Source organism: Urocampus carinirostris, chromosome 3 (assembly GCF_059441175.1).
Source record: "Urocampus carinirostris isolate Australia breed hairy pipefish chromosome 3, RoL_Ucar_1.0, whole genome shotgun sequence".
Classification (NCBI taxonomy): Eukaryota; Metazoa; Chordata; class Actinopteri; order Syngnathiformes; family Syngnathidae; genus Urocampus; species Urocampus carinirostris.
In genome coordinates, this window is record NC_142351.1 from 42,326,868 (window position 1) to 42,354,192 (window position 27,325).

At 38.5% G+C, this 27,325-nt stretch overlaps 1 protein-coding gene and 1 long non-coding RNA gene across 12 annotated transcripts in view; one reads left to right on the plus strand and one right to left on the minus strand.

Annotated features, from left to right (window-relative positions):
- Positions 1-12,462, plus strand: part of LOC148369759 (solute carrier family 26 member 6-like) — a 29,754-nt gene extending 17,292 nt beyond the window's left edge. For all 3 annotated transcript variants that reach the window (XM_088331930.1, XM_088331932.1, XM_088331931.1), the window contains 8 exons: positions 617-723; positions 829-898; positions 1,898-1,990; positions 5,964-6,077; positions 6,165-6,305; positions 8,677-8,731; positions 8,879-9,000; positions 11,964-12,462. In XM_088331930.1, coding sequence (XP_088188056.1) covers positions 617-723; positions 829-898; positions 1,898-1,990; positions 5,964-6,077; positions 6,165-6,305; positions 8,677-8,731; positions 8,879-9,000; positions 11,964-11,987 — 726 coding nt within the window. In that variant the 3' untranslated portion in view covers positions 11,988-12,462. The remainder of the gene's footprint in view (positions 1-616; positions 724-828; positions 899-1,897; positions 1,991-5,963; positions 6,078-6,164; positions 6,306-8,676; positions 8,732-8,878; positions 9,001-11,963) is intronic.
- Positions 6,153-17,684, minus strand: LOC148369760 (uncharacterized). 9 transcript variants are annotated; one of them, XR_015850044.1, is made up of 6 exons: positions 17,572-17,684; positions 12,462-12,509; positions 12,063-12,112; positions 8,842-8,995; positions 8,660-8,757; positions 6,153-6,295 (listed from the first exon to the last, which is right to left on the minus strand). It is a non-coding gene; the product is annotated as an uncharacterized LOC148369760 (long non-coding RNA). The 9 variants fall into 9 exon arrangements; XR_015850042.1 differs by having other exon boundaries at positions 8,660-8,773; XR_015850046.1 differs by having other exon boundaries at positions 8,660-8,747; positions 8,813-8,995.
- Between the last annotated feature and the right edge of the window lie 9,641 nt (positions 17,685-27,325).

A 27,325-nucleotide genomic window follows, 5' to 3' on the forward strand; every position in this document is an offset into this window, starting at 1 on the left:
CTGATGCTTTTTTCCAAGAATATAGTATCAAGAGAAACTGTCAGACAAAACATGCTGACAACAAAAAGCTCATTGAAAACAAACGCTGAGAAATGGTTAAGTAACTTTAAGCTGTTTCAACAACACAGCAGCACTTTTTCACGAAACCCTGCGGGTCAAATGGAAATGCTACGAAGGCGAGCTACTTTGTTGCAAAGCTGATCGCTAAGCACTGCAAACCTTTCACGGAAAATTAATCTAAGACTGGTCAAAGAATCAGGAGTTTCCAAAAACATGCATGTCAGGTTAATTGGCCGGTGTGACTGGCTGGCAACCAGTTCAGGGTGTCCCCTGCCCACTGCCCAATAATAGCTGGGATGGGCTCCAGCACCAATTTTTTAGGGACCTTTCAAATGACGCACCCCACCTTTAAAAGCTCAGACAGAGATTGTGTGATAAATGACAAACTCAAGGCAAAGTTGCTAACATGAAACCTGTATGTGTAATTTTTAAAGTGATGTAAAGAAAACTAATTCAAACATTTTTTCCTAGTCATTTATATTTAATAGTAAATTTCGAACTTCTGATTGTGGACTGACAAGAATCTAATGAATCATTTTAAATGTGTTTTTCCCAGTTGATCTGGGTTGTGACTTTCCTCCTCACACTGCTGTTAAACCCTGATCTTGGACTTGCTGCCTCTATCGCCTTCGCCATGCTTACTGTCATTTTCAGGACACAATTGTAAGAAATTCATATTCGAATCATCATCTGTTATTCCTGCCAGTTACCTCCAAATTGTCAACCGCAATAGAGTTAATAAACATGTTCCTTTGTGTTTTTCATCAGACCTAAGTATTCCAAGTTGGGGCAGGTTCCAAACACAGATGTCTATAGGCCCCTGGAGGACTACACTCAGGTAAGAATTGTATTTATTAACTACTTGAAAAAAAATGTATTTCAAGTGGGTAATTTACAGTAACTTGCAAAAGTATTGCCCGCTTAAGAACTTCAACATTACAAAAATAATTTCAAAGAATCAACAACTTGTAAGACACAACAGTGAAAATATACCAAATGTATTCAACATTTAATGTTGTGCTAATTAAAACAAAATTGAAAAGTAGGCATTGCAAAAATATTGGCCCCATTACTTTTGTTGGAACCATTGTTCATGTTGTAAATACCTGTACAGTACAACCTACCAGCTACCCATTTTACTAGCCATGCCTAATGAGTTAGATTGTAGACTGAACAAACACTCATTGATCGTCGGAAAAATTAGTACCCGAAATACTGTAGTGCTCCCACGGATACAGTATTCTGGGTAATTTTTCTTTTTGCAGGCTTGTGGGGAATTCTTAGTCCTCAGTCAAGCTGTTAAAACGCTAAACCATTAAAACACTTCACAATATATACTAGGGCAGTAATGCACCAAAGAGATGGATTCCATATGCTGTTAAATTCCAGGAAGAAGAAAGAGAATGTATACCATTTTAGTCTATTTTAAGTTCAAAATCATTCGACTCAACCAGTAACTGATATCCACGAATCTCAAATTGATCACAAAAGGAAATCAGTGATTTAAACACACTTGTTTTTAGGGGTGATGAACACAAGTGAAGAAAAGCAGTAACTGAGGCAGTGGTGCTCAAATTAAGAATGTTATTTTTTACAAAACCAGGTACCTCGGGTATTTACTCTTAAAGATTCATTGGCAAAGTCGGCTGTATTGTCGATTCTGCAGCTTAAACAGAGAAACAGAAAATTCTCTCAGCCCACAGTGTAAATAGACAGTGCGGATACAAAATTTATAATGGTGGTCATAATATTGTTTCTTGTACTGCTCAAGTAAATGTTCTGAATACCGTGGTAATTGTGTTTTCCCCCTCCTCTCAATTCATCTGATTTGTCTTAGTTGATAGAAATTCCCGGTATTTTGATTTTCCGATCCTCCGCCACGCTCTACTTTGCCAATGCTGAGATGTATCAAGATGCTTTGGCCAAAAAGGTTAGTGCCCACACTCTGAATTGGTACAAAAAATATTATCGACATTGAAACACTTACGACCACATTTTATTCATCCATTCATTTTCTGCTCACTTAACCTAACTAGTTTGGTGGGGAAACCACATATCTTCACTCAAAATATTGCACACATCTAAAAAAATAAGTACTGGGATGAAAATAATAACCTTTTTGTCTTGCAACTTTGAAATACCCTACACAATTTAATCACATCAAACATTTTGTGAAGACACCTTGATGAAAAGTAAACAAAAATACATCAAGACCATAATATGTAAGTCCATGCACCAACAGTCACTCATTTACACTGAAGTGTTTGCATTCTTTAAAAAATAAGGTTTCTAAAAGCCATTGGCGGGCTCTGCATTTCACACCTAGGCCCCCAATAATGCTACATCTGAATCACGTCAACCCTCAATAACATTTACTCCAGCTACAGCTCTTAAAAAGCATCAATAATCGTACTCATAGAATTGCACTATTATTTAGGAATAAAGCCACATTTTACTCACCAAAAATCATTTTTATCTGTGCTCAAATTCCATCTTCCTTTCTTATCAAGAATTGCTTTTTTATCGCCATCAAAGCTGATGCTGAAAGTTGAGCCTGTCCTTTCGTATTTCTGGCATGAGTTTCTGTTCGATTTAGGGCTAAAAAACCCAGTTTGCCTGGAGCAGTGGACCCTCAAGGGTTATTTTCCTTACTTGTTGTGATACTTCCATTAGAGCCCACTAATCAGTTTGTGAAACCAATGACGTTTCATTACACCTTCCAAAAGGCCCTATATCAAAATCTGATTGGCTAAACCAACAACTTTTTCAACATTAATATTATGTCTTGGGCCCTGCAGAACTGATTGAGAAGGCCCTTGGGTACATTTCTAACCCTGGCAACAAGTAATGGCTTGAATATGATTCGTTAAATGCTGAAATATGAAAGCGCAAATCTGGAAGCCGCGCGACCAGGGAAAAACAACACAGGAAAGCTGTCAATTTGGAGATATTCAAATAGTATTCGTGGACAAAATATAAGTAACAACACATGTTTCCGATATTTTTTAGGCCAAAAGAGAAAGCCTTCCCGGCCTTGATAGCCCACCACTGCTAAAAATGTTCAAAATGTCATCCAAATCTTTCCTTTCATTGCATTGCATTTGTTTCCTAAAGGATGAGAAACAGATCCAGGACTATTGTGTTTGCAAAAAGACCATGTTCTTAATTTGGTTACATGTCAACTTCTCAATAAGACAAGAGATTAGCTTTTTTTGCTTCCCCATTGTGGAAGCACAAATGATAGGCTTTCACGGAAATGTCACTTGCTGTGAGATGAATGAGGTTGATGTTGTTTTCATTTGGTGCTTTCAAGGAAATGCATGAATACATCCCTAAAGTACAGATAGATTTTCACATTGTTATTTAAACATGGTTTAAAAAAAATAAAAAAATGAGTATAACACTTGACGTCTATTTCATAGAGGTTTCATGAGAACTAGAGAACGAGGTGTAACTCTTCCATTATCACAAAGAGATGTCTCTTGAGATCTCAACCAGTTACCATAGTAACTCGTCCTCTAAACTATGGTGCTCATTAGCAGGTTTTTCCTCAATGAACCCGAAGTTTTTTTCCGTATCTGCCCTCTTTCAGCCAGACGAGAGGATTGCCTTCCTTGTTCAGTCGACTGGCATGATTGTTCATACCGTCACATAATTCTGCATTCTGGTATAATGAGGGGCCCAGCTCAGTATGCATAATCCTTTTATTGATTTCATCCACATTTCATGCTCTGAGTCAAAAAGGCATCCCTCTACTGCCAGGTTGCCATGGTGACACATTGAATTAGGGGTCCATTTATACGGTCTTTTTTAAATGTTGGGTGTCCTCAAAGAGTTGAAATTTAAATATGTTCTCGATTAAGTTTGTGTTAACAATGTCCAACTGAGTTTAAAGAGCCCGTATTCTATATCTTTCATTGCGATCATCTGCTTTCATCTCATGTCTATCGCGGCTGTTTGGGGCGAAACACATGAAAGAATATGGGCTGGAGGTAGTGCTGGAGAGTGATGTCATGCTTGTCCCTGCAGAGTTTTTTGGGGGGGGATTTTAAAATGTATCAATTACTAGCAGTGTTACATAACAGCGTTTTATTCTTTTCAGTAAACGTGTAATCTAATTATATTTTCCTCCATTACAACGCAGTTATCGTTACAGTTGGATAAAAGTGGTACATTACTTTGGCTGCACAACAGCAGCATGCACTCGAAAACCTGACGCTGGTTTTCCACTCTTCTCAGAGTTATTAACGTCACGTCTTTTGGGATCATGTCATCATTCAAAATAGTGACTACCATATAGTTAGATAGCGATTACGAATATAGTATTTACTACTGCGCTGAAAGAAATGGCGAATGAGTGCGGAGTTTTGAAAGCACCCGACTCGTGTTGCTCGCGAGGGAAACGTCTCTTGCGGAAGTGAGCCAAGGGAGCCGTTTCCCCACACATAGACTTCCTCTGAGTTGCATAATGTTACATCATAAATGGTAATGTGGAGATTAAAGCAACGAAAAAAATCTGAAGAGCCAGTCTTTTTAGTAAGCCGAGCCAAAAAAGCCGGTTCCATAATAGTCGCAATTCCAATCTCTACAGGTAAACGCGGTGTTTTGTATTTGCTCTGAAATATTCAAATTCTTTGACATACATCAACTTATTTTTAAGGCAACGGAAGTAGTTAATTTCCCTGTTAATTAGTTACATTTACAACCGAGTTATTCAGTCGTGAGTAACTACAACTAATTACACTTAAAATGTGTCTCCCTCCTGCAGCTACTTAAAAGTGTTGCACCTCATTCTTGTCCTAAATAATGGTTTCAAAACCGAGTTAGAGCAAAGTTTTTTGTAAAAATGTCACAAAATACTGCAAATGAGAAAGCTACTATTATATTGGAAGAAGAGAGCACTTGTACTATTTGTGCTACCTCTCGGCTAATCAAATTGCTTTGGGTGCTTTGCTGGCGTTAACGAGTATGGGTGTTTACCTTTTGTTATTTGGGTTTTCATCATAAAATGTCTCAAAAGTGAACATGTATCTCGAAACAAGAATCCATCGCTTCCTGTAGTTGAAACTAGGCCTTATATATACAGGACTGAACCCTTTGTAATATCAGCGTTGTCATTGTTTTGCATGGTTTACAGTTGTCGTTGCTAAGGTTCCAAAAGAGCCAGATTTAAATAGCCATAGATACCCAACCCCTAGATTAAAACTTCAGCTTCCTTGCTTTATACGGCAGCAGGTCGCTGAGGTGTGGCACCAGCAGGCCATATGCAGGCTCCTGCAGTTGATTGAGCTCCCGCTGCTTGAGAATTCACTAGAGGGGAAGGACATGTCACGGAGTTCTTTATCCACTACACAGCATTATCTCCAGACAGAAGAGCAGTTTCAGCGACAGACTGCTGTCACTGTCTTGTACTACGGACAGACTGAAGAGATCTTTTCTTCCTCATGCCATGAGGCTGTTTAACTCGGCAGAGTAAAAGCCCACAGTAAACCACACCACCTACATTGCATATTACCGAATCTTATTGCAATATGTATTCTGTGTAGCACTATTTAGTTATTCTATATAACACACTACAGTGGGCATTTGCACGTCACACTGGGTATTTGTATATTGTATTCTTTTGCTTTATTATTGTATTGTTCTCAGCTCAGGGATGCTGCTGGATATGTGAATTTCCCTTCAGGGATGAATAATCTATCTATCTATCTATCTATCTATCTATCTATCTATCTATCTATCTATCTATCTATCTATCTATCTATCTATCTATCTATCTATCTATCTATCTATCTATCTATCTATCTATCTATCTATCTATCTATCTATCTATCTATCTATCTATCTATCTATCTATCTATCTATCTATCTACTGTGTAATTGTCTTTTGTTGTGTATTTTAGTTTGGCTTTGATATAACCAAACTCCTGTCAGCAAAGAAGAAACTTGAGGCCAAAAGGAAGAAGCTTGAGAAACAAAAAGCCAAAAATTCAGCAAACAACAATGAGGCAGGCACGGTGAGAATATCAAATGTTAACAATCAACATACCTCTTCATTTGTTGTCATTTAGAAACAAAAAGAAACATTTTATTGCACTTTTTAGGAGGTCAATCCAGGGAATGAAAAGAATGTAGCCACCATTTGCGTTGATCTGGAGCCCGATCCCTCAATGCCCCGAGCAATCATCCTCGACCTCAGCCCGGTCAACTTCTTAGACACCGTGGGAGTCAAGACCTTGCGTGGGGTGAGGACAAAAAAGCATGCACTTTCGAGGAGACAAAACCTGGTGTTATGTCAATCAAGGGGGAAATCCCAGTGTTGTTTGTGCGCATTCCTTGAAAAAATTAATTTGTAACAATTGCCGTTACGGTTTCCCATGAAATACAAAAACCCAAAAGTAGAGCATGCTCTAAAAGTAACTTGTTAAAAACCTAACGTATAGACTCGCATTGATGCCGACCCCCTAAAACTGCTTAGATCAGGGGTGTCAAACTCATTTTATCTCAGGAGCCACACAATAGAACAAACATTCTCTTGGGGGCCGGACTAGTAGATTAGAGTGAAGGAAAAGAAAGAGGAAGAAATAAGAGAAAGAGAAGGAGAGAAAAGAGAGGGTGGGAGAAAGAGAGAAAGGGAGAAAGAGAGAGAGGGAAAGAAGAGCGAGGGAGAATATGAGAAACAAAAGAAAAAAAGAGAAAAAGTGAGAGAGGGGGAAAGAGAGAGAAAGAAATCCAAAGAGAATTAGAAAGAGAGAAGGAGAGGAGAGAAAGAGAGAAGGGGAGAAGAGAAAATCAAGATAGAAAGACAGAAAAGAGTCAGAAAAGGAAAAAACGAAGAGAGCTAAAGAAGGTAAAATTACAGAGACCGAAAGAGACAAAGAGGAACAAAGACAGAGAAGAGGAGAGACATAAAAATAATAATAATTTCCTTGTATTGTCATTCTGTGTAGAGAGTGAAAGAGAGAGATAGAGAGTAAAAGTAAAGTGTTTGTGAGAGGCACCTGGCTTTGACAACATCAACTGGACATATTTCAACCTACTGCTCGATTTTTCTCTTGCGCTTGCCTCAGCGTTGTCTCGCAGGCCTGATCTGGCCCGCGGGCTGCCTGTTTGACACCACTGACTTAGATAATAGCCACTTCGGAAAAGAAATAGAAGAAAATGTGTACACACACGTGAAAGTAGTGAAGCCTTCATATTCCTTGTGTATTCTTGAGAGATTGCGAACTCAAATTTAGTGGAGACATTCCACATGCTTTTTTGTCAATAGGCTTCAAACCACTCAAAGATTTCCTCCTCCATTGCCGAGTACTGTCCAAAATGTTTCCTTTTTTTCAAGGCATGATTTATTTTCAAAATATTTAAAAAATAAAAATACCAGAATTCAGAACACCTCATCTCATCTCATCAGCCGTACCGCTTATCCTCATTAGGGTCGCGGGGGGGCTGGAGCCCATCCCAGCCATCTCCGGGCAGTGGGCAGGGGACACCCTGAACTGGTTGCCAGCCAATCGCAGGGCACACAGGGACAGACAACTCATTCGCTCATTCACACCTAGGGACAATTTGGACCGGCCAATTCACCTGAAATGCATGTTTTTTGGAACGTGGGAGGAAACCGGAGTGCCCGGAGGAAACCCACGCAAGCAACATACAAACTCCGCACAGGAAGTCTGGAGCTGGATTTGAACCCACGACAGGTTCCCATGACATGAACTGTGCCGCACAAGCGCTAACCACTGCGCCGCCGTGCTGCCCAACACGTTTACTTTAAATTTTTGTCCTGTAAAAGCATTGTGCATTTAAGCTCACCCCCTGATTTCAGTATTTTATTTTGTAGTTTTAAATACAGCTTAGAAGTGAGTATTCATGGTAGGGAGAATATCAGTAGGGAGAAAATCTTACTCTTTTCTCTGGACGCTGCCACCGTAATTGTATTGAGTTGTACTTTGCAGGGCCATATAAACATGGCAACTCCACCAGAGTGAGGTGATTAGCCACAATTAATTTAATTGTATTAGTTTTACATCAAATGTATATATATATATATATATATATATATATATATATATATATATATATATATATATATATATATATATATATATATATACATATATATATATATATATCTACCCTGGTCATATCCCTTGAGAAGGGCGACCGACAGCAAGACAAATACATACACAAAAACAAAGAAAAGGAAAAAGTAGGAAAAAAGACAAAAAAATTGACCATGGTCATTATTTTTGTGCTATAATGAAACACGAATGTGATTCTGGTACCGCTAGTTCTTAGGTAACTTTGTGCACCAAGAAGCACGTTATAGCGAGAGCAGGAATTGTTTTAATGGCAATGGTATAATAAAAGCTACGGCGGGCTACCGTCTCCAATCATGCCCAAGTGTTTTTGGTTTAAATATCTTACTTTGGCTAAGAATTATTATAAGCATTTTTTGCGAGCTAAATAAACAAGAATAGCATACACAGATTCTGGATTTTTAATTAAACTCGCCATTTAATGTGGCCCACAAAACATTTAATTAACACTACTGCTGGTCTAATGCAACAATCTCATGCAATTTTTATTTTTTTCTCACCATTTTGTTATTTTCAGATTGTCAAAGATTATGGGGATGTTGGCGTTCTGGTGGTGCTTGCATCTTGTCAATGTAAGTTTCCTGGAACCTGAAGAGAACTGTAAAACTGAACAGCTGACGACATACTGTATTTTAATGCACACTATCGATTACCACTCCCGGTCGTCTTTCTGCTTTGTCACCTGCTCTGCCGTCACCTCTATCATTTTTTTTCTCTAGCTGGCGTGGTCAATAATCTGCATGCAGGCGGTTTCTTCGACGGCAAAGCGACTTCACCAGTCTTCCCCACAGTCCATGACGCTGTGCTACACTGTCAGTCAGTGCAAAAGTACAACCCTGAGGTAATGCAAAGCGAAAAGACATGATAGCAACACCAACCGAAGCTACAGCTTTACCACGTTGAATCTAATTGGAATTTAAAGGTATTACTATATTCTTTAACATGCAAAATGTGAGGAAATAGTTGACGTTTTTGCATAAAATCTATTTATATTTAATCGGAATACATCAATTATTTTGAAGACAGCATGTTTTGTTTTTGTCATCATGAGTTGTGACGTCACCAAATGAACACTTTAGCAAGCCAGATTGTTTTAATAATTAGTCGAGGAGTTTACGAGGGTTTTAGGCAAAGTTTTGGTAGTCATTGTGGAGAATGCCATGGGCTTTTGTCACAGGTAGATGTAGTGATGGTTCAACAATGGGCGAGTGGCCAAAAAAGGGCTAACTGACAAAACAACAGTCAGAGAGCCACCAAGTGGGGGTTAACTGGAACCCATCAATAAAAGGTAGCTACAGCCTTGGAGGAAAAATGCCTGGTTCGGCCAAAAAAACACGCAGTGAGCAGCCAAGCTAACCGGGAACCAACAATGAAAATCGGTAACGGCAACAGCAACAAACACGAAGCCTGCCGGGAATAAACAAACTAAGGATCACAACAAAGCTGGCACTAAGCCAGGCTAGCTAATAAAAAGAAACACATTGAACAGCCAGGCTAACCAGGAACCAACATCGTAAGGCGGCAACAGCAAGGAACATGAATAAACCAAGGGACATGGTAAAACTGCCGCTAAGGCCAGGCTAGCGAGTCAGACAACACTCGTTGGGCAACCAACAAGCGGCAACCAGGACCAAACAAAACAGGAAAAACCGCGGCAGCCCCGACGCTAATGAGGTGCTAGCCGGACAATGTCATCCGAACCGCAATACACGCTATGAAAAACACAAACAAATAGCTACACTTGCCAAAGAGGCGAAGGAATACAAAGAATACACGCTGTCACAGCAGTAGGTAAACTTACCCCACAGTTTCTCTAGGTTGAAGCATGCAACTTGGACAAACAGTCCCAAGCGACAGGTTAAGTAAAGTTCTTCCAAGCAAGTATGCAATTACTGTTCACTACAATCTCTGCTTATTGTGGGGCTTGCCTCACATGTTTTGTACATTGGATACGCCATTTTGAGAGTGTTGTATTCCGTCAGTGACGTCACAGCTCTGCAGCAAACAAGCCAATTTTGAGACTTAATTTCTCAAGTCCCCCAGCGCCTGGAATATTTTGGCTCTTAGTCGAGGAATGGTTGGAATGATCATACAGAGGAATACTACGCGTTCTGTGCCTGTTTGGGAATACCTTTAATGCCTTGAACAATATGACATTATCACTTTTTAAAATCTCCTCACAACTCTTCCATGAGGAATTATATCGAATAGCTTCTCGTGGAAGAAACATCACTCATAATCTGTCAGAACCCGAACAAAGGGTGGACCCAGACGCATAACGTTTTCACGCAAGCTTTAATTTACGGGAATGGACAGTAATTCAGCAATTCGGCGATCGCTGGGCAGAAGAGATCGAAACATATCAGGACAGACGGGATTGATACCAGGTACAGGAATCACAAGCGAGATACCAGACAGGACGGGACAGATGGGATCCATAAAGTATACTGGATAGAACAGCAAGATACCAGACAGGACGGGACAGAAGATTGATACAGGATACTGGTTACACCAGCAGGATACCGGAAAGGACAAGACAGACGGGATCAACACCAAATACTAGATACACGAGCAAGATACTGGACAGGACGAGACAGACAGGAACGATACCGGAGACTGGAGCAAGATACCGGACAGGACAAGACAGGCGGGATTGACACTGGATACTAGAGACTGCACAGATACTGGACAGGACGAGACAGGCGGGATCGATACCGGATACTAGAGACTAGAGCAAGATACCGGACAGGGCAGGACAGTCAGGATCGATACTGGAGACTGGACCAAGATACTGAACAGGACGGGACAGGCGGGATTGATACCGAATACTGTAGACTCAAGCAAGATACCGGATAGGGTCAAAATACAAGTCTTTCAAGTGCAGAGGTTCGTTGACGGACTGACGAGGAGTGAATGAGGGCACTGAGTTTAAATAGGAGGGAAGCCAATCAGGCAACGAGCAGCAGTTGGTGCCAAACGGGCGGGCCCAAGTGAGAAGTCAGGGCAATGGGCAACTGCGACAATAATCACCCCAAAGCTAAAATTAATTAGAAACAAATATTGAAAATGCATCTTAAAGGTACTTCAGAGTATCATGACATGAAACACATAAAAACCTTTTCAGATTGCTTGATCTTTAATATTATAATGCTTTTAACCCTGTGAGAGTATAGAAAACCAAAAAAATACTTCTTGGATAGTGTTATGAGAGGGCTTTGAAAATGGAATAATTGCAAAACCCTTTTTTGAAAAATTCTACAAGAACTTGTTTATATTACGACACTGTATCAATGAGGTAGTAGAATTTCCTGTTGCATAGTTGCATTCATTGTCAGAACAGATAGGTGCAAATGTTTATACTTTAGTAATAAAAAATACCTGCATGATTGATTGCTTTATACTTTATATAACACAAATAATAATTCTGAAGGTGATGTTGTTTAGCCAAAGTTTTGCAGATTGTGAAAGTTCATCAGCTGTGAATTAGGTTTTCGATAAAAATGTCCTACTGAATGAATCGTTGTGAGTCTGAATAGGACTATTTTAATATACATAAATTCAACAACAACAACAAACATTTCTAATACTTTTTGAAAAAAATGAATAAAAATTTTGTTATTTCACAACGCTGGGTCTTAACAGGTTTCTGTAGTTCAGGTCTAACGTAATGATTATTCACGATTCTAATTGGATATTATTTTCGGTAGGCAGCATGCAGCAGCATACCAAACACTCACAATATATACAATTTTAAATCAGCGAATGTACATCCTACAGAGTGGTTACAGTTTTCATCTTTTACAGGTGATCGTAGCAGCACGTTTGTGAGTGTCCTGTAAGACTTTACGCTATATAATGAAGATGAAAAACGTAAAGGCTAGGAAACTCTCTGGACTCATTCACCTGAATTGGACTCCAATGGGCAACTGGACCAGATTGATGGATGATAAATCCTGGAAGAGAAACAAATCTTTGAAGCCATCATTTTATTTTATCTCTGTACAAAGGCTTAAACACAGGAATAAGATAAGCCTTGGTTGTCTCTCAGACAAAATGGTTATCTGCCATTAAAAATACCTTTAAGATTCTTGACACACATAAAACAACAGTTGTTCATCACACACTTGGTCATGTACTGCTTAAAATCACAACTTAGAAAATAAAAATCTGCCTTCATAGAAAGAGGAGTGACTGAATGCCAAGTCATTTTGGGGGCAGGAAATAAACTAAATACAGTAACAAAAAGGACAAGGCTTGTACATTTTTGCCATATCACATGTTATATGAATAAACAAGACATACTGAAACCGTGTTGTGGGCCATCGGGTCCTGCAAGGCCTTCTCCTGGCCCTAAAAAAGATCAGAATCATGTATGCTAATTATATTTTGTCCATGAAGACTTATTAAATAATGTCAAATTGTCAGTCATCTTCCTTTTATTGCTTTTCCTTTGGTTGCACTACTTCCAGGTGTGTGCTTTCATATTTAAGCATTTGACCAATCACATTTCAGCCATTATTTGATGCCAGGCTCAGAAATGTACTCCAAGACCTTAAGCATCAATTCTGAAGGCCCAGCGACATCAGTGTCAATAAATCTGTTGCTTTAGCCAATCAAATTTTGACTTGACAGAGCAAGGCGTAACAAATGTCAGGGGTTTCACAAACTATGATTGGACCTACCAGTTAGCCCTGATTTTAGCCTGAATGGAATAAAAATGTAGGCCAGAAGTACAAGAGGACAGGTTTCGACTATCAGCGTTAGTTAAGATGGCAATAGGAAAGAACTTGATAGAACTGAAACGCACAAAATGTGTAAGAAAATGTAATATAAATCTTGAAGAAAGAAAGGAGGCTGGTTTTTATGCATGAATAAAAAATATATTGGGTGAGGTAAATATGGCTATATTCCTAATAAAAATACAATTTTATATGTTTTTTATTGATGTTTTTTTCATGTGTCACAGTTGTAGCTGTAGTCAGTTTTTTAGCCACACGAAGTTATTGAGGGTTTGATTTATTCAGATGTAGCACTTCGAAAGGCCTGGGTAGGAAATGCACAGCCCGCACTGCTGAAACCTTGTGAACTGCTTTCCAAGAATTTTTTTAGCATGGTGGCAGCAGTGTAACGAGAGGATGAATAAAAAATGCGACTGCCTCCTCGCCCCATTCTTTTTAGTACGAACAAATCCACAACTTATTTTTTTACATTTTTAATCTGTAAATGCTTTTGAGTTTCCTTTCTTCTCGTAGTCTCTATTGTTAATGAAATGAAATGAAATGATCTGCATTTATGTAGCGCTTTTCAAGTCAATGACTTCCCAAAGCGCTTTACAGTGTGCTTCACATTTCCCAATAGCGGCCGTGATCTGTGCAGCCATGTAAGGCGCTAACCTGCTTATTGGGAGTAATTAGGGGTTCAATGTCTTACCCAAGGACACTTCGACATGTAACACGGACAAGCCGGGATTCGAACTGGGATCCCTTAATCCTAAAACGATCGCTCTACCTCCTGAGCTACTGCCGCCCCAATTGTTACCATTATATGCGTCAAATTTAGGGCCCAGGGCCAAATGTGGCCTGCCACTTCATTTTATGTGACCCGCAAGAAAATGTTGTTGCATTGCGTCAAAGACTTTTACATGTCCAATGGATGTTGCCAAAGCCAGGCGTCAATCACAAAGCACCCACTGTAGTTGTATTTGTTGACTACCATTAACCAGAGAACATTGAGAAAACCCATCTAGATGTTATTTTATTCAAGCAAAAGTTAAAGGCAATACGAAATATACAAAATTTTAAAAAGGGGAACACATGTGTGTCTTTGCAGAAGATTACAGGTACATTGTGTAATATTTGAACTCTAGGTGTCACTCCATTATATACAAAAAAAAAGTCCTACAAAGCAGACGCTAGAAGAAGTGAATGGAGAGTCCGGTGACCAAACTTACCATTTTCCTCTGATTTACTAGACTAGCCTTGTTAGCCAAACCTTGTCGAGATGTTCTCCAGCACGCTAGCCTAATGCCATTGCACATGACTTTCAGTAAGTGTATGTTTTTTTAAAAGAAAAAGGCTATTGTTTTTAGCTACTACTGCGGAAAATTGTGTTTATTAATACATTAGAAAGCTTTTACTCTGATACAGATTTTAAAACAATTTGACGACATATTGAATAATTTGTACGTTTTTAGCAGTGTTGCAAACATGTTATTATGATATGGCATTGAATGAGTGAATTACGCAAATGCTGTCCAATTGCTTGATTTAAAATATAAATAACGCCGTTACATAACCCTTGGCACACCTGACGCAACTCTCTCCACACTGCCTTACTACGCCTTGTCGCAATATGGGGCTGTCTACAAATACTCATTCACCAGATGCAGGAACTGGGTTAAGTGGCATCCTCAATGTGTGGACAAAGATCTGATCAAAGCCAATTCTGCCATCTAGTGGTGTATTATCATACTGAAAGACATCCCTAGCGGCTTAATACATAACGATTAGCAGCACCAAACCCTTTATAATAATTTAAAAAAGCATTAGCAAGAGATCGCAGTTTCGAATCCCGGCTCCTCCTCCGTGTTACATGTCGAAGTGTCCTTGGGTAAGACACTGAATCCCTAACGCCCCCAATAAGCAGGTTGGCGCCTTGCATGGCTGCACGGCCGCTGTTGGTGTGCGAGTGTGTGAATGGGTAAATGTGGAGCACATTGTAAAGTGCTCTGGGAAGTCTTCATTGACTTGAAAAACGCTGTATAAATGCAGATCATTTCATTTCATTTCAAACAATGAAGAGGTAAATTTACGTTTCGGCACTAAGGTACATTGCTTTGCAAACATGTTATTATGATATGGCATTGAATGAGTGAATTACGCAAATGCTGTCCAATTGCTTGATTTAAAATGGACATCCCAAACTGGCTTTCTATCCCATCTGAAGAAAACATTTAGCTACATGTGGGTTAAATTCTATGATGAAACAGTCCTTACAATGACCGCCCTGAGAGAAACTACATGTGTATTCAAAAGTTGCTGATCCACAGAGTAATTGCAGGCCATAATAAACGATTTATTTTAAATTTTCATTAAAAATTATATAATGATTTGATTAATAGGGAAAATACATAACTATCTTATAAACTTGCATTTTATAAAATATTATTTGGTCTAAAAATTCTCATTTATTTTACATAACAAGAGGCTCACTGGATTGTGCAACAGCTTGCTATTTTGGGTAGCACAAAAACCAAAAACCTTGTAAATGTTTGCCATATCAAGTGTTACCTGAATAAACGGGACTTACTGAAACCCAGTGGACTGCTTTCAAAAAAATTAGGTCATTATGATGGCAGTAATGTAACAGAAGGATAAGTAATAAATATGATTTTTTTTCCATTTTTATTTCCCTATTTCTTTTAGTGCAAGCAGAAAGCCTTTCCTCTTTTCTTCTGAAAACCTTTCTTGTTTTATCTTCTATTGAAGTCTCATTCACAAGCATTTAAATAAATTATTCACTCCTGCTGACGGTCAGAGATTCACACGAAAGAGAAAATCTTACTCCATTTGCAGATCATCTTACTCATTTTATTTTTCAATTATTGGACTTGTCATAATGTTAAGCATTTGCTCATTTAAATAAATGTTCTTTTTGTTTTTCAGAAAAAAATATAAGAAAAACAAGCTTAATTGTCTAATGGATCAGATGTCTTATAAAATTGAGCAATAAACAATTATTCAAAATGAGAAAAACTAATGTTTTTTTTACAGAATCCTACTAATTTTAAGGTTCATTTATAAGTTAAAAGAGTGTAAAATAGGCTTAAAATATATTGCACTAATATTGTATTTTATTAGATTAAAATGTTATTATTCTTTTTTTATTATTTGAAAATTATTAAAATATATAGTAGTTATATTGTATTTGATTAATTTGAAATGGTATTGATTATCATTATTATTATTATTATTTTTTGTTTACATGTTATCTGGTGCTTGCGTGGGTTTCCTCCAGGCACTCCGGTTTCCTCACCCATTCTAAAAACATGCAAGTCGGGTTAATTGACCCGTCCAAATTGTCCCTAGGTGTGACTGAGCAAGTGACTTGTATGTCTCTGTGTGCCCTGCAACTGACTGGCATCCCAGTTTGGGGTGTACCCTGCCCACCGCCCAAAGATAGCTGGGATGGGGTCTAGCCCAACCATGACCCGACTGAGGATAAGCAATGCAGATAATGGATGATGGATGGATGATATCAAAAGCCGTACATGAGTTACTGATCCTTACTTTTCATTTTTATTTTTGAGACTAGGTTTAACTTAATGCAGGTTCGTGGGACACTACAAAACGAGAGACAAAACAATTCTAGCATACTGATTTTTTTAGTATGGGGCATGTCCAATTAAAATACCTTGACACCATTTTTTCAAAAGTACATTAATCACATAAATACTGTGTAATTGCTTGATTTAACGCATGCACCCTCGTGACCCTACTGAGGATACGCGGTGCGGATAATAGATGGATGGATGTAATTTTTGTCTTTTGTTGGTTTTGATGAGTTATCATCAAAGAAAGAGCATTACAAATACCCTGAACATTTTGAGTTGTTGGAAGTCAAAAACAAAACAAAACAAAACGTAAATGTTAAAGTTATAACACATCAAATGCGTGGACATTCCATGGTCAAAAAATCTTGAATGTAGATAAAGTTATCTCTAAAAAAGACCAAGTTCATATAAGCGTTGGAAACATTCAGAAACTCCTGTGTTAATATTTAAACAAAGTAAAAAAAATGCTCGAATAATATGGGTATTTACAATTTGCTGATCCAACAGAGAAATTGTGGATCATTATAGTTTTATTTTAAATCAACCAAGTGTAAAAGCCGCTTACCCATGTTGGTTTGAACAAATGTATTGACACTAATAACAGCAAACAAACAATGTGAGGTTTGGACAACCCTTCTCGACAACCTTAACAGCAATCAAGCATATTCATAATTTCGTTATGTCTGGCAATATGACGTTTTAACATTTTTCTGACATTTTTAACCTTTTTTTTATAGCTCGGTTTGAACAAATTTATTGACACTAATAACAGCAAACAAATAATGTGAGGTTTGAACAACCCTTCTCGACAATCTTAACAGCAATCAAGCATATTCACAATTTCGTTATGTAACATCTTTGTTAGTGTCAATAGATCCGTCCAGCCCAAACTCGATTGTTTTTTGGTCTGAACAAATCCACCGACACCAACAGCAGCAAACAAACACGACAATCTCAAAAGCAAACAAGCATATTCACAATTTTGTTATATCTGACAATATGACGTGACAATATGACGTTTTAACATTTTTTTCTGACATTTTCAACATCAATTAAACAATTTCAGAGTTTTTTGCTTACCCATGTTGGTATTCAGTCGCCTCCTATGCTTCTAGCCACTCTATAAATTTAAATAAAATATGTGCCTATACTCTGGAACCGAATCCTGGTAGAGTATCCCCTCTGAGAAGGACATAAATCAATTACATCACACTGCCCAGTGATGTCACCACCTCAAACCCATGTGGTGATGCCACACCCTGTGTTTCTACAGCTGCTGTGACACAACAACTGTCATCATTTGAGAAAGGCTTAGAAAGAACTTTTAAATCCTGGAACTCCCAGCCTCTTCCAGCAGGAGTGTATTGTAAATGGGTCTGGTTCAAACAAAGCGGATCAAAACAGAGGAACCAAAGGAACCATTGTCACATAAGTCATATGGATACACATATCTTTTTGTATAAATGGACTCAAATAATTCCTCGCCGCACCGTGCAAGTAGCCGAATAGAGCGTACGTCCAAGTCAGTCAAGGTGACAGATCCTCATGACGTCTCAGAATGTATAGAAACACATGTAACTCACACAACACAAATTGGAGGAGAGGACTTAACAGATATTAAGAAGTTTTCCCTTCACTATGAAGAACAATTGGGTAAGTGAGAGTGTCGACTGAGTCTAAGGTAGACCTGGGCACTCTGGTCCTCGCATGATTTTGGAGGTTTTGCTTATTCAACTCAGGTGATACAAATGATCAGCTTGTTAGCAAGCTAGCAGTAACAGCTGTATTGGAGCAGAAAAAAACAAAAAACATCAGGCAGGACATGCCCCCCTCGAGGACCGGAGTTGCCCAGTCTGGTCTAATGATTAGAAACAATAACTTTAGGCCATAATCATTGACACCACAAGATGTGTTCTTTACTTCTAATACAGACGCTCCCCTACTTACGAACATTCGAGTTACGAAAAACAGTAGATATAAACATATGCTGGGGTAATATTTGGCTTAGGTTTTGTCAGGTTTTCTGGCTGTATTTCAGACCGGCAGCGCTTAGTGACCTCAAACAAAAAGGCAATTGATTGATCAATGATTCACAGAACATTGCTATAAGTTAGATTTTGCATTGTGTGCACCATTTTCCGAGTACAGGAAAGTATTGTAGTGCTTCTTTCCGCCGCTAACGGCGTGTGGCGCTGTGAGACACCCAGCATCCACCCCGAAGATTAAATCCGTCTTTCTCTTCCTCATCCGTGTATAAACATAATGCACTGTACCTTCAGCGCACTAAGAACTTTGGCAATTTTATTGTTTTATATCTCGTCCATCCATTCAATATGTTTGGTGTAAAGTGTAAAAAAAGAGGCGAGCCGTTTCTTTTGAAATTAAAGTGGAATAAGGAAGATTAATGCGGTTGAGAAAATGGTTAGATCGCTTTTTTTTCATCCACTTTTTACCACGGAGGAGGAAGTAGCCTAACTCTTGAAGCTCATCTTCCAAAAGTAAGTTAAACTTAACCTTTTTCTCTTTATAGAGCATATAACTTTATGAAATGTTTATTTTTTTGGTACAAAACAATACAAGTTACATATGCACGCCTTGAACATACTTATATAAACCTTAAACATACATTCATTCCATATAAAATGTAGCACTGAAGCAACTTACAAAAAAATTCCACTTACGGACGATCATCCGGAATGTATCTCGTTCGTAAGTAGGGCAGCGACTTTTTATGTTTTTTTTAATGAATTAAGACTTCAGCTTTAAATTCAAGAGAATATATTTTGTGAGGGAATACAACCACCCAAGCCTTCTGTTCACAATTTCCCCTGTTAAAGTAAAGATATCAACATGCTAATTAAATATGAATTCTGAAATGTTGGTGGTTTGCAAAAAAGCAGAGTACACATTGCACAGAAACAAGACCAACTGCTGTTATGCAGTGGTCGGCAACCACTTACCATGGACCAGTACCAAGTCGAGGATAGTTGGATACCATGCCCAGCAGAGAGAAAAATAACTTCCATTGATTTTTAACTACTGTTGTTTTACTGACACTGTTATGTTCCAGAACCGAACTTGAACCGGGGCTTTGAGGTAGTACAGTACGTTTGAATTGAAATCAGTGTGGTTCGCTCGGGTGGGCGTAGATACCTGTCAGTCGCTAGAACTGTCACATTTGTAACAAGGATTCCCGTCCGCTGGCGATACAGTGAAAGATGAATCAAACCAAACTTTTGCACTAACAGCTACCGCGGAGAACGGTCAACTACGTCATGCTAAAATGATTGTAAACCAACTTACCGGTATGGAAAAAACTTTTGGCGAAAGGGGTTAGAGGATGTATGGTTCCCTAAGTCAAGAACACGACACAAAGACCACCTAACACCAACAAATTTTGTGGGGTTGCTCAGGAGGTAGAGCGCTCGTCTTGGGATCAAGAAATCCAGGTTCGATTCCCGGCTTCTCCATGTTATATGTCGAAGTGTCCTTGGGCAAGACACTGAATCCCTAACGCCCCCAATTAGCATTGCTGGTAAGCGCCTTGCATGGCTGCATGGCTGCTATTGGTGTGTGAGTGTGTGTGTGAATGGGTAGGTGTTGAGCACATTGTAAAGTGTTTTGGGAGGTCTTCATTGACTTGAAAAGAGCTATATAAATGCAGACCATTTACTATTTATTTTAAATTACTTCACACGTGGATCGACGTGATATTTTGCGTTAAACGTTATGATAGTGACCAGAGTGTGTTGCTATTAGCACGTCAGCCACACAGTTCATAGGGCCCAGGTTCTATTCCAGCTACGGGCCTCCTTATGTGGAGTTTCATGGTCTCTATTTGCCCTTGGGTACTCTGGTTTTTTCCCACATGCCAAAAAAAAATGGCTGGCATAGGCCCAGTACCTCAGTGACCCTCATTAGGGTAAGCCTTTGGGATGAATGGGACCTTGGTGTGATGTTATGATGACATCTAAGTGTTCCTCATGACAGCAAAGTCGATTTACGCTCATTATAATTATTAATTTTGTTATTGTTATAATTATTATTATTTGTTTTTTTCAAAAAAAGTACAAACATGTTTAATGCAGCCCTTGAGCAAGGCTGTGAAATATTGTCAGACAATGAACTGGTCTGTGGTACATAAAAGGTTGCCGACCACTGTTGTAATTCACTTTGCACTTAACTCCATTTGTTTTTCATACAATTATTTATGTTAGTATTGTAAATGTCTTTGTAGAAGTACACAGAGAGGAGTCGCCTTCATTCTCTGTGTCCAGTTCTTCCAGAGTGTCAGTCAGATGGAACCGAAGGAGACAACTCCAACATGGAGCGATTCCTGTGTCTACTAAGCATGCCAGACCAGTTACATTACCAAACGAAAAGGCACAAGTGGATGAAATACGAGGTAGATATGGTGTTCAGGATTTATCTGGATCAGCATCTAGTAGAGATCGCATGCCTGGAAGCAGCCCGTCAAAATGCTTTCAGGTTAGTGGAACCAGTCGAGACTACATATCTACAACAGTGAGAAAAACAGTAAAACAATTTGGGCAACATTCTCGGGGTATGTCACACACTCATGGAATATATGCACCAGAAGATGAGCCACATGAAGAGATTCATGGTTCTGCATGTGAGGGGACATCGAAAAATACTCATTTATCAGATACAGTGACAACGCATGATTCAGTGGCAGGCTTTAATGATGCAAATATTTTGGACCCATCGGATTTCAAACCGAGAACCTCCATTTCATCTATTGGAGAGGAAACACCTGTGTCACTCATGCAAAGAAAAATTTACTGTTATACAAAGAATGTATTTGAACTCATGCAGCCACATGAATTTTATAATCCAGAAACAACAACAGAAACTACAAAGACAGAGACTACAAAACTTGAGACAGTAGACCAATCTGAAGTAGTCACTGAAGTGGAAGAGGATGAAGATTTGAGTGAGTTGTTGTCAGTCCAACCCAATGCTACAACAGTAAACAACACAAAGTGCTCACTAGAACCTCATCGAAAAAGCCCGTCTGAACAGTTTCAAAATGTAGAAGACGAATGTGAAGTAGTTTCATCACCTCTGGAAGAGATTATTTTGACAGATACAATCGACTCCTCTCTGTCGTATAATGAGTCAATAGAGTTCATTTCAAACAATCTGGTAGAATCAAGGCCATCACCTTTATCAGGCAATTACATTTTTGGACTTACAACATCATCAGTTCGACAGATCACAGTATATGAACAAGAGGAATTGTCAGGCCCGGCGTCAGGCAGAGAGGCAGAATCAGGTAAAGAGGAATCACTGCAAAAAAAACATAAGTCATCTGGACCACAGCCTTCATTTTTTGAGGACACCAATATTTCAGACACAGAAGATTTATTCGAGCCAATCTTGATGAATGAGTCTATTTCTGAACCTTTGTCAGAGCCATATGGACATATTTCATTCACTGATGTAGAAGACCTTGTTGTGCCATTGCCGGATAAAAAAGACATATCTGGACCAGGACCACCATCACAAAAAGAGACCACTGATTCCGATTTAAAGAATTTACTCCTCAAACTAAAATCACCACATAAAAATGATTTTGGTCTTGATCCAAATTACGTTTTTGAAAACGTACCATCATTACAAAAACAGAGTCCAGAGCCCAAAGCAGAGGAAACCATTGACCATGGAACATACACAAACATTAATTGTAATCCAGAATGTAAATTTGAACAGGGCCCTATACCACCAGGACACAACCCTAGCTATGGGTGGTCTGAAGACAATTTTACAGACTTTGTGCCTGAACTCCAAATACAAGCAAATGAATCTAAAATTGAACTGATAACTGAATCCATAGCTGGAGGACATCGGAAGACAGTTGAATCAGAAAGAGAAAAAATCACAGAAACCCTTTCATCAGAACAACTCCAAAAAAGTACACCTGAAATGGAAGAACTAAATGGAGCAAGTTGCACACCACAAAAACACACCTTGGACTTTAGTACAGAAGACATTACTGGACCAGTTCAAGTACCACAAATAGATACCCCTGGCTTTGAAATAGACAATATGACAAAACTAAATTCACTACCACAAAAACATACCTTCGATACTCATACAGAATACATTGCTAAAAAACTGCCATTGACACAAATGGAATCCAAAAATTCCAATACAAAGGAAATCATTAGCAACGTATCAATGCCACAAATGGAACCCTTATATCATGAAGAAGAAATATCAGAACCATTTTGTTTGACACCAGTAGGGGGACAAGACACAGGAAAAGGAAATGTCGATGAACCAAAGTCATCACAACAGAAAGGGTCAAACATTGAGCCAGAACCATCACCACAAAGAAAATCAATTGATTCTGAATTAAAATATGCGATTAGACCACTTCAGTCACCACAGAAAGAGAACAGTGACTCTTCTACACCAGACCCCGATGAAAAAAACCTATCCGTACAAGTTGCTTCATCATACGTAGAGACACCTTTCTCCTTCAACACACATGACACCACACAGTCTGTTCCTTTACCAAAAATACAAATGCTTTCATCTGAAATCAAGGAAATGTCTCTGGTTTCTCTACCACATCTTGAGACAGATTATCCTGACATAGATGAAATCACTGAATCAGTGTCATTACGGCAATTGGAAGCCATTGAGACTGAAAAGGAAAACATGAATGAAACAATTGAAAAAACACCAAAATGCGCTCTTTACTTAGATTTCAAAGGCAATGCCGAACCACTTAAGCTAGAACATGTAGATCCCACTGATTTTGAAACACAAGACCAAAAAATCCAAAAGCTGTCACCAAGCAAACAAACAACTGAGTCTGATATTGAGTATGAAACTAATAAAATAACTCAAGCAGTTGTTTTACCACACAAAGAAAATGATGATTCTGTAACAGAAGAAATCACAGTGTTGCCAGGGTCATCACCAAAAACAATTGAGTCTGAAATGGAAGACATATCACTGAAAAGGAATTTTGATTTTGAAGACATAACAGAAAAAGTTGAAGTGCAGCAAATCGAAACCATTGATTTTCAAACGGAGGACTCTGCAATGAGAGGAACATCACCACAAAGAGAGACCAACGATGCAAATAAAGACTGCAATGTAAAACTGCCATCACCACAAAGTGAGATGTTAGATTTTCATAAAAGACTTATATCACCTCCAGTTCCTTTGACACATAATGAGAAAACAGGCTCAGCAAAACAAGAGACAAATGAAACAATGTCAAAACAATTAAAAAAGATTAAAAGTGGAACAAAAGATATAAATGAATCATCTGGACCTCCCTTGAAAAAAGCCATGAACTTTCAAAAAGAAAACTTGTCTCAAAATATGTCATTACAACACAAAAATGAGACACTTGATGTAGAAGACATATCTCGACTAGTACTTTCTCCCCAAGAAGAGACCGCAGTCTATGAAGAAGTGGAGTCAGAATCAGTTTTGTTACCCAAAGAAGAGACCTTTGATCTGTATTCAGAAGACATTATTACACTCTCACAAAGAGAAACCAGTGATTACAAAATAGAAGAGATAATTAAACCACATCAACTGACACATAGAGAAAGCATTGACAGTAATTCAGAAGAAAAGGCTGAACAAAATCCATCCATGCAAAGAAACACCGAAGTGTGCGATACAGAAGACATTTTTGGACCGTCACCAAAAAAGAAAACAGTAAATTCTGAAACGGAAGACGTCACTCGACAAATTTATTGGCCAGAACACTTTGACGTGGAAGATGTTAGTCAATTAGGTCGATCGCTACAAATAGACACAATTGATGTTGAAAGAGCAGACAGAGACCGAAAAGCACAATCATCACCAAAAGAGACCATTCAGAATGATAATGAATTCAATGCTGTAAAATTATTATCACAACAAAGCGATTGTTTTGATACTCACACTGGAGGTAAAACAGATCTATCTTTTTTGTCACGTGAGGAGGCACATGAGTCTGCTCAAAGCCTAAATGAAGTACATCAGAATGAAACCAATGAAAATAAAACCAAAAATAAAACTGCACAAAACCAATTTCCTCAAAAACAGGACATGGACACTGAAGAAAAAGCTGGAAAGTGTCTATCCCTGCAAATGGGGTCAAAAGCACCTGATGCAGAGTATACACCCTGCCAAATGCATTCGGTACAAGAATCGACTACTGGCTTTGATCATGAAGGCACATCCGGACCATTTATTTCACCACAGAGGGAGACAATTAATTTTGACGCTCAAATATATGAACATATTCCTTTATTACAAGAAGAAAAAAACACAGCGGCAATTGATGAAATGACAGGGATGAGCCCATCGCCCAAAATGTCTACATTTGGCTCTGTTAAAGAATACATGACTGAACCAGATCAACTAACACAAATAGAAACCACTGATTGTAAAATAAAAGATGAAACAAAATTGACACCATCACCACAAAAACAGACACTTGGCTCTGATATACAGTTAATTGCTGAAAAAGAGCCATCATCCCAAAGTGGGAATAATGATTTGGATTATAAAAACATAGCTAGAATAAGATTACCACAAAGTGAGACCTTGGATTTGGATACAGCAGGAACATCAACACCTGTTTTCTTGTTACAAGACCACACTGATAAATCACCTCGGGAAGATGTCAATGAACTAATGTCGTCATCACAAATAGAAAATATTCAATGTGAGACTGAAGATATCCCTGGATCTTTTCGAATCCTAAAACAAATAGACTTTGGCGAAGAACAGACAGTTAAAGAGGTGCCGTCGCCGCAAACAGAGAGAAGAGGAAATGATGTAAACTTGAATTCTATACCAATTACTTTTCCACAAGGAGAGAAAATTGACCACAATACAGAGATTGTATGTGAAACTGTTCCTGTACTACAAGAGGACCCCATTTACCCTGGGCAACTTTCTCTGCCACAGAGAGAAAAGTTTCATGCAGATTTCACTGAGCGCATGACAACATCACAAAGAAAAACAACGGATTCTAAAATGGAAGTAATAATTGGATCAATTCTATCACCGCATACAGAGACCATCGACTCCGGTAAAGATACTAATACTGGACTAATGTCGTCCTCACAATTGCAAACCAAACTGCATGATGCAGAACACATATTTGCAATAGTCGATAAAACACAGGGAGGAACAGTTGACATTGAGAAAGAAGGCTCTTCTGGAATATCGTCTTTATTGCTAGTGGAAGATATTGACTCTGATGCAAAAGACATACCCGGAATCATTTGTTTACCAAATGACGAAACCCCGGAGTACGATGCGTATGAGTCAAACTCTCTCCGTTTGCCACAGGTGCCTAACATTGGTGCTGAAATTGAAAATATATCTCAGCCCTTTGGTCCGCTGCATCAGCAAGCTTTTGACTCGGATACAGAAAATATCATAGACATGTCAATGCCAAGAACCAATACGACCAAGTCCAAAATTGAAGGCGTAACTGAATTTCAATCACCACAAAAATTTGAATTTGACACAAAAAACATTAACAGACTACAACATTTACAGGAAGAAGTTATTGAGTCTAAAAAAGAATCTGCACATAGACCTATCCATTCATCACAGATGAATAACACAAACACTGACACAGAAGCTAAAGCTGGAATAGTGCCATTACCACAAAAGATCCTTGACTCAGAAGACTCATGTCATCTTGTTCAATTACCACAATTACCAAGCATTGGTTTTGATAAAACATGTATATCAGGATTAAATACTTTACAACACATCGATAATATTGGTTTTGATGCAAAAGATATTTCTTTATTTGTTTCTTCACATGGAAAAAAACCTGACTGTGATCAAAATGACGCCATAGTATCTGTACCTACATCACCCTTAGAAAACTTTGAGTCTGACATTGAAAAATTATCTGAATCACTTTCCTTATCATGTACAGAAATAATTCACTCAGATGTGAAAGAAAAGAAAGATTTACTGTCATCATCACAAATTGAAATGAATGATTCTGATATGGAAGACATAACTGGAACAAGTCAATCACCACTTAACTATTCTTTTGACTTCGATACAGAAGATAATACTGAAGAATGTCACTCACCCGAAAAAGGAAATAATAATTTTGAAATACATGACCGGACTAGTGTATCAGTATCCCCAGAAAAACACACCAGTGACTTCAATATGGAAGCAATAGCTGAACTTGAAAACGGGACAACAGTGTCTGATAAAGAAGACCTACCAGTCATAGCTCCTTTACCACAGGTTCGGGTTGATTTTGATGAGGAAAAAGACATGGAATTGGTGTCATTATCACAAACGGAAATCAAGGATTCCGAGATTGAACACTTAACAGATGCAAATCAATCTCCAGAACATTATAAATCTGATTTTGATACAGACAATATTACAGGATCAGTTCAATTGCCAGAAGTGGAAACCACTGATTCTGAAAAGGAGGTCAGACTTAGTCCAGCACCATCACCACAAAACATTACAATTGAGTCAGATACAGATGAGATTACTGGAAAATCTTCCTCACCACAAAGGGAGACCACCCCTGAAATTCAAGGGTACCTTCCTGGAATGGTGTCATCACTACAAAAATATAACTTAGATCCTCAAAATAAAGGGATAACAGAACAATTTTCCTCATCACACGGAAAGGAAAACATGACTGGATCAACCCAAAGACCAGAATATAAAAATGAAGACTCCAATAGAGAATCAATCACTGAAAAGGTCCCCTACCTGCACATTGAGGCAACAGTGTCTGATGGCCAAACAATATCTAAACTAACTTCAAAACAAACTGGTAACTTTGACAACAATA